The 10,846-nt window shown below is 36.5% G+C and overlaps 4 protein-coding genes across 5 annotated transcripts; 2 read left to right on the plus strand and 2 right to left on the minus strand.

Moving 5' to 3' along the window:
- The first annotated feature begins 173 nt into the window (after positions 1–173).
- LOC149729413 (uncharacterized) lies at positions 174–3,714 on the plus strand. 2 transcript variants are annotated; one of them, XM_089886465.1, is made up of 6 exons: positions 174–482; positions 1,161–1,340; positions 1,642–1,978; positions 2,280–2,419; positions 2,713–2,872; positions 3,398–3,714. In XM_089886465.1, the coding sequence occupies exons 2-6, from the start codon at positions 1,165–1,167 to the stop codon at positions 3,500–3,502; spliced, it is 918 nt and encodes a 305-aa protein (XP_089742591.1). In that variant the 5' UTR covers positions 174–482; positions 1,161–1,164; the 3' UTR covers positions 3,503–3,714. The 2 variants fall into 2 exon arrangements, with proteins under 2 accessions (XP_089742591.1, XP_089742590.1); XM_089886464.1 differs by lacking the exon at positions 174–482 and having other exon boundaries at positions 557–1,340.
- Positions 3,715–3,898: 184 nt separating this feature from the next.
- Positions 3,899–6,565, minus strand: LOC149729414 (ubiquitin-conjugating enzyme E2 J2-like). The gene is made up of 2 exons (XM_089886467.1): positions 5,729–6,565; positions 3,899–5,372 (listed from the first exon to the last, which is right to left on the minus strand). Exons 1-2 carry the CDS (start codon positions 5,861–5,863, stop codon positions 4,809–4,811), a joined length of 699 nt encoding a protein of 232 aa, XP_089742593.1. The 5' UTR covers positions 5,864–6,565; the 3' UTR covers positions 3,899–4,808.
- On the minus strand, positions 5,905–8,976 carry LOC149729415 (SURP and G-patch domain-containing protein 1-like). Its single transcript, XM_089886455.1, has one exon. The coding sequence runs from the start codon at positions 8,055–8,057 to the stop codon at positions 6,630–6,632; it is 1,428 nt and encodes a 475-aa protein (XP_089742581.1). The 5' UTR covers positions 8,058–8,976; the 3' UTR covers positions 5,905–6,629.
- A 140-nt stretch (positions 8,977–9,116) lies between these two features.
- LOC149729416 (large ribosomal subunit protein uL15-like) lies at positions 9,117–10,807 on the plus strand. Its single transcript, XM_089886472.1, has 5 exons — positions 9,117–9,218; positions 9,601–9,664; positions 9,732–9,807; positions 10,102–10,273; positions 10,652–10,807. The coding sequence occupies exons 1-5, from the start codon at positions 9,132–9,134 to the stop codon at positions 10,778–10,780; spliced, it is 528 nt and encodes a 175-aa protein (XP_089742598.1). The 5' UTR covers positions 9,117–9,131; the 3' UTR covers positions 10,781–10,807.
- The last annotated feature ends 39 nt before the right edge of the window (positions 10,808–10,846 follow it).

A 10,846-nucleotide genomic window follows, 5' to 3' on the forward strand; every position in this document is an offset into this window, starting at 1 on the left:
ATGGGTACTGTTAGCATATAAAATTCCATATTAACAATTAGCAACGCTATTTACAATCGTGGGGAAAAGGTTTTATAATTCTATACATATTTCTTTGTTCATTATTATACCAACTAGGACGATAAAGGCGAATAAAAGCATGGCCCATCTTACCCTGATCCACTCAAAACAAAATTTAAGTTAAGCTATGTAATGCCAGCACATATTTGGGTCTAGGCAAATTTTAAACCGGTATAGTTTATAATACTTAGGGCAGAAATCTCTCGATCAATACTGCGCGAGATTTTAATAAGTTACTGGTGACGTTTAGGAGAGTAACAGTTAGATTGCTACCACTTGAGTACTGGGCCTCAGCTTTATTTACACAACCCGCCATTATAATAGTAGGCTACGCTTTCCACAAAGCTGATGTGTTCCTTTGTCGTCTTTACTTCGCGATGGCGTATGTAACAGAAGTGGACGTCGCTTGTAACAAAGGAAAGGTATTCAGTGATTGTTATGGAACAAACGGTGTGTTTAGTATCTGCTTGTTATAAAGCTTCAATCCCGTGTTATAAAATTAAAGATTACATATAGGGTAAAATTAAAGTTCTGAGGTTATTGGAATAAAGGCGTGGTTTTTGAAGCCACTTTTGGATTGTGTATTTAATTGGATTTGTTTGCGTAGTATATAGGCCTAACCTGTAGTATAAGCCATTGTTACGTGTATGTGCGTAAGGAATGTAAAACTGTAACCTATCGACTGTTTGGTCAAATATAGAACTGTGGGGTAAGATGGATACTGTTATATAGCTGATACTATTTTCCATTTCCTAATAGTGATCTTAACAATTAACAGCGTTCTTTTAGAGTCATAAGGATACAGTTGATTCTGTAAATTTTCCTTGTTTCTTAGCAAACGAGATGATAAAACAAAATGAAAACATGGCCCATCTTATCCCAACCTATTATATTTTATTAAACAAAAGATTTAGTAGACACTGCAGTTTTGCGTAGGAGGTATAGATGGAATTCACGGTTTGTTTTATAAACCTTCGGCAGCATAAGAACCATAGCGACAGCAAAATAAGTTCGTAATATTTTACCAGCATTAGAATGTAGTTGATGTTTCTAAGTACGTAAGATAGATTCTAATAAAGCGATATGGCTTCTCCGTTAAGCATAATGGACATACGTGGAAGCCCATCAGATTCGAAAAAGAAGCATATCTCTTTGGAAGAGAGAGAAAAGTTGTACTCGGAGCTCGACCCGAGGATGACAGCGTTCTCACCGAGGCCTGAGACTCGACTCGCTTTGCAAAAATCACCGACGACTGATGTTAAAATATCCATGAATCACAAGTAGGTGAAAATGAAATAATTTATATACCGATTCTATTCTATTATGGTCGAGGTCCTATAAAGTGGTACGCCATGGGGACTCTAGATTTAGGCAACAGTTGGCTCATTAGATTGTCGCATTGGCTTCCAATTCGACCACTTCTATTTAGAGATGCCCAATAGACATCTGTTTATGTATGACCTATATTGTTTCGGTGTATTTTACTGATTGCTGCACGGCAGTGGTAAATGCATCGAAGTTCGATTGGTCTGCCGTTTTGTTTAAACTGTGCTCACAAACCTAACGTTAAACTCGTTTCAGACTCCGCACATTTCGTGACGAATCAACGATTATTTATCCTTTGACTTCTTACCAAACCTGGGTGGACGCTGGTCGCCTAGAACCACTTTTCCCTGAGCGGCCTGACCCCGAGTACAACTCAAACGTTTGGCGGCATTTCAGTACCAGAGATCCCGCCACTATTGCCTACCGAAATCAAAGGATCTCGGACCTTGTAGCTTCCATGTACCCACTGAACATTCCCCCACCCTCTCGTATGGGAGACTCCACTTACGCGAACTTCATTAAATATGGAGATATCTTCAGAGATCCGTTGAAAAAATCGAAGAAAATAACTTGGACGGAACAGGAACTCGCGGTAAACGTTTTTATCAGATAAATGTAATTCTTTATTTTCGCGTCACTGGGCAACAGGGCTTAACAGAAGTGACAGTAAAATACCTTAAAATAGGGAAGATGTCTAACGTTCAAGTATTGTCATATTTGATCAGCCATGGCCCACTAAAGATAAATATTCTGGCCGTATATTTAGTAGGCCATGGATTAGCAAAGATAGCATTATAATTGGTTTACGGTTACTTTCCGTAATTTCGTTTACTACTCAGACTTCGTTACCGCGGCCAGAAAGACAAAGTTAAGTTCTTTATTCACTTTCATAGGAAATGAAACGACTTGACGTTTTATCGGACGCCAGAGTCCCACCTACAGACGACAGAGGTCGTATCCTACCACCGTTATCATTTAGACGTCTACAAGCTCAAGGAAGAATACGTCATTTACCAATGTCGTTGGACAACAGGTAAGCTGGATAGTTTACACTTTATGAAAGCGTTACACGGATAAGACATCAGATAAAAAGTTAATTTTCGTAAACAAATCGGGTTATACGACGTTGCTACCATTGTGTTTGCATGTGCCGCAAGAAACCGCAATTGCTCTGAACAAATGATCTTTTATGTGTGAAATTGTCAGCCATACACCCAAAAAATCAAACAATATTAGCCCACATGTGGTAACTCATTCGTTACTACGCGACGCAAGAATAAATAAAATTCCCTCAACTTCCGTTATGTTCGATTCAAATTGTTTCAGATACCAAATCCCACCAAGCCGAGGAGTATCTGGTCGACACCATCTTCCACACGATAAACATTCAGACACTGCATCGCTAGCTTCACGAAACACAAGTCTGCGACATAAGGGATTACTGTGGAAGTTCTCATACAAGATGAATCACCCAGAATACGATCGGGTGAATTAAACTTATGTTATTCAACCATGTTCCTAAATGAAGTTAGTCACAAAAATGCAATGTTTAAATCTGTGGATGGTTGATGTGTATAAATTATGAAACAGAACGTTTATGACAATGACCCTTTCCCGCCTAACGTCCCCGTTATGAGAGGATAAACAAGTTACATTCACTCAATCAATGCACGTCACAAAAAGCTCGTTGCTACTGCACCCGATTGTCGTAATATTCCAACCACGTTATTGAAACTCGTAATCACCTGCCAAGAAATGCTATCTAAGTAAGGTGGGGGGAGACGGGACACCTTCTTAATTTTTCTCGTCTTATTTGGTGATAAACAAAGAACATTCGAAGAGTTATAAAAAGGTATTCTCACGACTTTTATAGACCTTCGTAGATTGTTTAAAACACGACCGGAATATTTGGATATTATAAAATAAGGTGTCCCGTCTTGCCCCATCCTACTAAAACCACTTTGAGTAGCGTGCAATATGACGACACTTTTGTAAATTGCCGCTTTTATAGGTGTTGGAGACCCAGCGTGAAAAGGAGAGATGGAGAATCAAAAACAGCAAGATGAGAGAACTACGCAAGCAAGCTATACAGAACGAATTACTTGCTAGCTATTAGAATAAGATTAAACATCTTTGAAATGGGAAAAAGTGATCTTTTTATACGTATGCCACAAGCTGCAAATGAGACACTGTAAACTACAGTATAATGTACTTTAGAATGGTTAACAAAGCCGTTGGAGCTTCAGCAAACTTATGTTACTTTTATACACCTCATGCTCACTGTCAAGTTAGAAGGTTGTTTTGATAATAAAACGAATTATTAAGTGACCGCGGTGTGCCTTTATCTATCTTCAAACTATAGGCATTTAGACAACAGTGATTCTAAATTATTAGCTGTATCTGTTGAACACTTGACTCATGAATATTAGGAAGTTACCTGCAGAGAAAAATATGAATAAAACATACAACTTCCTCACTTTACAATGAATTGCCTTCATTTAACAACAGCTCATTTAAATTAAACAGAAACATTTTAATCATTCAGGTCCATGTCTATACAGGAAAATTAAGTTACCAAATCATATTAAACAAATTGTATAGTAAGGGGGGAAGATGGGACACCTTTAGCACATAAAATCCAATTATCTTGATTGTGTTTCAAACAATTAACAACGGTCTATGGGAGCCGTGAGGATACCGTTTTATGATTCTAGGAATTTTCTTTATTACAAATCTAAGTGATAAAATAGAACTAAAAGGTATCCCATCTTTCCCCACCTTACTACATATCCAAAGATATTGTACAAAGCAAAGCATTATATACACAGCTTTGTTCAAATCTTAACACCTCAACAATGAAAGAAGTATAAGAACATTATTCACCTACAACAAAATAAAACAGGATAAATTAAAACACAAAACTTCAGCAGTGTTTAAATGTGGCCAGAGCAAAATAAATTCAAGGTTTTATTTTATACACTAGCGCCTATGCTTTGATTTTTAAACAACATCTAATAAATAGGAACTAAATAAAACAAACTATAATTTATGTTTACTAGGGATTAATGCAAGTCTAGATAGTTTATGAGTGGTACAACGCCAATGATGTGCATTGAATTTGGTAAATTGTGGCAAGAACCTTTTACTACTCAACCATTAATATATCAAAATGTTTTTTTTGTTTTTTTAAATTGCAACATGTAAGTTAGGCCCGTTAAACATTTGGTTTGTTGCAAACAGATCCAAGAGTTCTGTGGCCTTAGTGTTAAGGAATCTCTTATCTAGAACAGAAAGAAGGGCGAAACTAACCAACACAATGGGTTAATAGTTACTTACATTAAAGCTAAATTTACAATTTCTTTACCTACTGTGTGTAAGTGCAGGAAAATACACCATGTTGGAATAACTTAAACGCATGACATCTAATTTAAGGTCTTTAAAATTGTGTTGACTAAAAACCCAAAAGCTGCCACACCAATAAGAATAAATATATTTGCGAAACCTCTGTTCCCATCATCGTGATTTTGCCGATTATTTACATTAGCGGGGTTGGTAACTTCTGAAGTGTTTTGCTCAGTAGCAGACTGGGTATGATTAGAGCTGCTTTTTTCCTCAATGGAGGACCTAATCTTTTCTGTGATGGCAGGGAACAATTCGCAGAAAGTTTTATTCTGGATGTTGAAAAGGCGACTGCATACAGCGAGGTTTCTCTTCGTAAAATCGGAAGATTCTACTGATCCAAGAGTTGGTGTTTCCTCCACCATGAAACTAAGGAGCCCAGTAAGAATTGTTCCTACAGACCAGGCAGGATTCCATGTATCTGGGTGGAAGTCACTTATGGAGAGACAGAGCCGTGTGTTGCATTTGAATCGACCACTTGGTGTGATCATATATATGGCTGGTGGACGGAACGGAAACTCTCGTGGAAAGACTAATTTACCATGGTAGAAACCTCCAGTGTATGGGGTATCGTCTGGTCCAGTTACCTGAAAATTATGTTTAATTATTAACACAGTGAATTTATAGAATCATCAGTGATATTTGCATTATTATAATCATGGCTAGTGCTTTATTGATTTAATTAAAAAGGAAAATAAAACAAACTACAAAGTTAACCAAAGGATTAAAACCTAAGTTGACACTTGGTATAGCAGGTAACCTTCCTTGGAATTTCTGCACTAAAAGAATCAAAAACATTACATGAATTTATGGAAGGAAATTTGTTACACAAGATTGTGTGTTTAAGTATTAAATATTAGGTCTCCCCTGTATTTATAAAAAGTGGTACCTCCTAAAGCTCTTACCAGTGAGTAATTAAACAATTAATTAAATAGAAACTCACAAGGTAATGCCATTCCAATATATTGGAAGGTAGAGGTTCAGCTGTTATGTAAGGTATTGGATCTTTCTTTAGTCTCATGTAATCTTGCTTTAACCTTTGAGTTGCAGTAATGGGAACTTTGGAACGTTTAGACATGATGCAATGAATAGTTTTTTATTTTAAAACCCTATGTTGCATCTAATGCATGGAACGAACAAAAATTAAGTTCATTTAAAACAAAACATCAGTTAGCATTTAAATAATGTAATGCAGTGCTTCTTAACCCCGGGATCATGACCTCAAAGTAGGTTAGCATTCTATACGGTTGGGTCCCTACTACAGTATTCGAAATGCCCATTAATATTGTTACCGGAATACTAGTCAGTTAGAATTAGGTTACTATTTCTTTGCTACTAGTTTATACTTAAAACAAGATTGACAAACACTGACGCTAAGACAGTTTAAAAAAAAATTCAATATATATTTAATAATATATATATATATATACATTAGATTGAATGTTATAACAAATATATCAATGTCTGTTCATTACAAATTGAATTATTTATATTAACATTAAATTGCATTGTTTTGTACACTTCAAAACAAAGGTATCTGAATTTATATTAATTAGAATAGACACCCAACGCCTCAAGCAAGAATAGAGAAACTTTAGGGCACCATAGTCCATACTAGAAGATTTGCCTTGACAACCTAGTTCGATTAGGCAGTTTTGCTAAAAATACAGCATGCTCCAATAAGTTCAGAAACAACATTAAATATTTAAGGAAAAAATGTAATGGTATAAATTGTACACAGTACAAACTTAGATTCAATTATCCATACTTACCTGGTGTTTAAGCAATCTACTGACAAAATAGCAAAATAAAACAAAAAGTTTTAAAAAATAAAACAAAAAGTTTTAATAGTAAGATCGCCTTGGGTTATTTAAAGGGTTTGGTCGGAATCTGTAAGCAAGCATCATCCGTTTCCTATATGCTGAAAAATCATCATCATTTTGGTTTAAACCATCAGGTCTCTCAATGCCAACTCCTTGACCATTAACAGATTGCTGACCTTTGTTCACAGGCTGTGTTATACCTTGCCCTTCACTACCAAGTCCCTGGCCTTCTTCCCAGCCCATTTTCGCCAGCATTTTAAACCCGATATTGTCGCATTGAATCTTAAACTCTTTATAGTCTGAGAAATCAGGAGTCCTGCCTTCCTTGAGTGCTTTGTATGTTTCCATGAACTTTTCTAGCTCTGCTGGTGGTAAAAAGTCCCCAATAAAGTGTTTTCCATCAGCTTCTTCCGTCAACTTATCAGCAAGAACTTGTGTCTTTTCCATTTCCTTTTTACGCAACTGATGCTCCCATGTTCCAAGCTCGGCATCTATTTCTTCATCACTGTCATACGCATGTTTAATCTTGGGCTGTTTAACTTGAACAGGAGCAGCGTTTTGTACAGCAGCATTGCGGCTTGCCATTACTAGGTTATACATGTTTTGCATCTCTCTCTGCTCTTCCAATTGCTTCTTTTGGGCAGTGCTTAGCTCTGTTACCCCCACGAGCCCCACAGGACGGTAATTCTGTGGCAGTCCTAGACTCACAGGCTGCTGTACCACCACTGGTGTTGGGTTTTGCATGCCAGGTATGCTTGCCATACCTGGAGGAGCGATGTCTGTCAAATCAACTTTATCACCCCAACGCTTCTTTCGAGGTTTCGCTTTTGTATTACCTGGTGTCGATTTAACATTAGTGTTTGAAACAGGTGTAGAAACTATTGTTCCAACTGGATTTACAACAGTTGGAGATATAATGGCCGCAGGTTTCTTTACAGATGGTGCAGCAACACTACCCTGCATTGTATTCGAAACTATAGAACCAGATTTCTGCTGGTTTGAAATGTTATTTACAGAAGTGGATTTTTTAGTTTTCTTTGTACTGGTATTACCAGTCTCATCATCACTACTGCTGCTATCATCACCATGGAAACAAGTTGCTGTTACTGATTGTATTTCGGAATCAACCAAAGAGTTATTCGCTTGTTTTGGATTTGTTCTCTTCATTTGTTGCAGCATATTCGCAAACCGTGACTTTTTAATTGCTGGTTCATTCCCTTTCTTTAACAACGATCTTTTTTGAAATCCACTGTTATTTTTTTCGCTACTACTTAAACTTTTTGATTTTAAAAATTTATCCATGAACTGCCCATCATTATCAGGTGTGTGATCCTTTCCTTTGCTTTCCAATGCTTTTTGTTTCTCTAAAGCCTTTTCTTGTATTTTCTTCATCCTTTCGGCCAACATTGTGGCCTGTAGGTTGAGTTGCTCGCTCTTTCTGCCAGCCATCTATAAGCTATTGGGAAAAACAATCTGAAAAGTGCTATACAAACCATGTTTAGCAACAGTACACAAACTCTTATGAATCGAAAAAATAAATAAACAGACAATTATACAAATAAGTTAAAACAACCAGCAGTCCAGGTAGTATACGTTATATGGTTATGGTTTGGTCTGCAAAAATCATATAAACCATAATTTAACAACTCATTATAATGTTAATAAACCTGTATCTCCGGTAAAACAATAAACAGCACATCTATACGACTACGACTGTATAATAAATAACCGTTTTCGTAATTTCAAAGTACGATTTATTTTCCTAATTTCTTCTTTATTCGAATGTGGAATCTATAAACGAGTTTTAACTTACTTTTACTATGACCTACTGCACATTTACATCATTCTTTATGCGCAAAATGTCTCCTTTAACAATCTCACTACGTACAAATATTCTATACTGCCTTCCAGAGTCGTATAAACACCGAGTAGTCCAACTGCCGTCTATGTGTGTCCAAAATAGAGCAAAAGTGGTGACTTTGACAATGGGTTTAAACGAACTTGTTAAGTTTTGTTTGTGTTTTCCTTTTGTGGGAAGGTGTAAAACAGCTTCTATTTACCTTACCAAACATTTTTTTAAAAAAATGTATAAATTTACCCGCATTAAATGACTAAAATGTCGCAAATCAACCGCTTCTAATTCTAATTTTTGACTTTTTTTGACACAGAAAACAAATAACACATGTTTTTTACATTTTTCAACCTTTAAATTTGTTTTTAGGCCCAAGTTTTTCTGTAATTTACCGAAAAACATACATTTTCCCTATACCTACTGTGTTATTTTGGACCCAAATTGCCGTTCAATTTGTGTTTTACGTAACAATGGGTTGGACTACTCGGTATTTCTATGGCTCTGCCTTCCACAAACAAAATACAGACCAAGTGATCAAGAGCAGAGCGAAAGACGACTTTTTAATAAAATGACCAGTAGTTCTCTAAATTAAAAGTGAAACCAAGACTTATAAACCTAAACGCAAAATTTTACTAAAAATCTCAGCTTAACTAAATATTCACCCCAAACAAATGCAGAGTTGTTTGAATGAATGTGAAAATACCAACAAGCCTGAAAACGTAACATGTCGAGTTCTTTCCATTCTCGTCGCCAAAATGGTAGGTTGTGCGTTTTGTATCTTAACAAATCTGGCTAGTTTTTGTTTTGTTAATAAAACATCGAGTATCTAATAATATCTTAAGCAACAAGCAATGCAGTTAAAGATATATTTTTATAAAATATATTTAATTTTGCTGTATCAAGCGTGTTACGGTAACTTGTTTTCAACAGCACCCTCGTGAGCAATTGGTTTGGGTTTGAACCCTATGACCGACATATACGATGTAAAATTATAATAAATTCCCCCAACGTTGCTATTATTCCTATGGGGCAACACTACGGTAAGAGTATGCACAATTTAACGCAAACAAATTTTTGAGTGATAGCAACATTACTTGGGAAAGTGAGACGCTTTAATTTTTACTATGTTAAATATTATAGGTTGCCCGGAATAAGAAAACGAGAAAGCTTCGTGGACACGTAAGCCACGGTCATGGTCGTGTAGGTAAGTTACTACAAATTGGACTTAAAAAAATATGTAATTTTTTCATTTTATGTTTATTTAATAACAGGCAAACACCGCAAGCATCCTGGAGGTCGAGGTAATGCTGGTGGACAGCATCATCATAGAATCAACTATGATAAATAGTAAGTTAATCAATATTTCGTTATTGGTTAAGAAAACCCATGCTGTATTATAAGCTAATTGATTCTAGTGAACAATCCTCCCCTGTGTTGCCAAACAATAAAACTGCTTCCAAAGCAACTGGTGATTGTATTACACCTCAATACTCTTAACACCTTTAACAGGCCTAATCTGTAGCATAATGGAGGTTTTTTACTAGTGCCAAAAATACTGGTCAAAAAATCTGCAGAATGAAGTAGATTAGGCAATATCCAAAGGGTAAAATTATGCCACATTAATTATTCTCTATCTTCCAGCCATCCTGGTTACTTCGGTAAAGTTGGTATGCGACATTTCCATTTGAAGAGAAACCCCCAAGCTTGCCCAATCATCAACCTTGATCGATTGTGGACGCTTGTCAGTGAGCAAACCAGGGAAGCTTACAAGGATAGAACTGATGTCGCTCCAGTTATTGATTGTTCTAAAGCTGTAAGTGAACAGGATTGAAGTTTAGATTTCTATTGAGCACAAACAAAAGTATTACAGAGTAACTCTAAAAATGGCATAAGGCTGATTACAGCTGTAAGATCTTATTTGTTGCTCCAAGTGTTACTGTTTGCACTGTAGTGTGCTTGCCGTGTCAAAGTGAGCGTACATTAAAGTGAGGATTGGCACTGCGGGGCATGCGACACAACATGCAACCTGCTATACTTGACTCTTCAAACAAAACTATCTTTTTAAAACTTGTTTTGTTTTCTATATGGGTAAGGTTCATAGCACTGCTTTGAGATTTAGGCCAGAGATGACCAATTCAAAGCCATAAAAAATTCACCTCTCTTTCTAAATTTTCATATTTGCATCTAACAGGGTTTCTACAAAGTTCTTGGTAAGGGTATTCTCCCAAAGCAACCGGTGATCGTAAAAGCTCGCTTCTTCAGCCGAAGGGCAGAGGAGAAAATCAAGGCAGTCGGTGGCACCTGTGTCCTAGTTGCTTAAATTGATCAATAAACTAAGAAAAAGATATTTTCTGTGTTGTGTTTTGCACTGGATTAACCGCTGCTG

The sequence above is a fragment of the Ciona robusta genome, chromosome 10 (genome assembly GCF_009617815.1).
Source record: "Ciona robusta chromosome 10, ASM961781v2".
Lineage (NCBI taxonomy): Eukaryota > Metazoa > Chordata > Ascidiacea > Phlebobranchia > Cionidae > Ciona > Ciona robusta.

Coding starts and splice junctions, on each gene's coding strand:
- LOC149729416 (XM_089886472.1), top strand. CDS start 9,132: ATGCAGAGTTGTTTGAATGAATGTGAAAATACCAACAAGCCTGAAAAC. Junction 9,808..10,101: donor AGAATCAACTATGATAAATA/GTAAGTTAATCA, acceptor TCTATCTTCCAG/CCATCCTGGTTACTTCGGTA. Junction 10,274..10,651: donor TTATTGATTGTTCTAAAGCT/GTAAGTGAACAG, acceptor TGCATCTAACAG/GGTTTCTACAAAGTTCTTGG.
- LOC149729415 (XM_089886455.1), bottom strand. CDS start 8,057: ATGGCTGGCAGAAAGAGCGAGCAACTCAACCTACAGGCCACAATGTTG.
- LOC149729414 (XM_089886467.1), bottom strand. CDS start 5,863: ATGTCTAAACGTTCCAAAGTTCCCATTACTGCAACTCAAAGGTTAAAG. Junction 5,373..5,728: donor TATTGGAATGGCATTACCTT/GTGAGTTTCTAT, acceptor CATAATTTTCAG/GTAACTGGACCAGACGATAC.
- LOC149729413 (XM_089886464.1), top strand. CDS start 1,144: ATGGCTTCTCCGTTAAGCATAATGGACATACGTGGAAGCCCATCAGAT. Junction 1,979..2,279: donor GGACGGAACAGGAACTCGCG/GTAAACGTTTTT, acceptor TCACTTTCATAG/GAAATGAAACGACTTGACGT. Junction 2,420..2,712: donor CCAATGTCGTTGGACAACAG/GTAAGCTGGATA, acceptor AAATTGTTTCAG/ATACCAAATCCCACCAAGCC.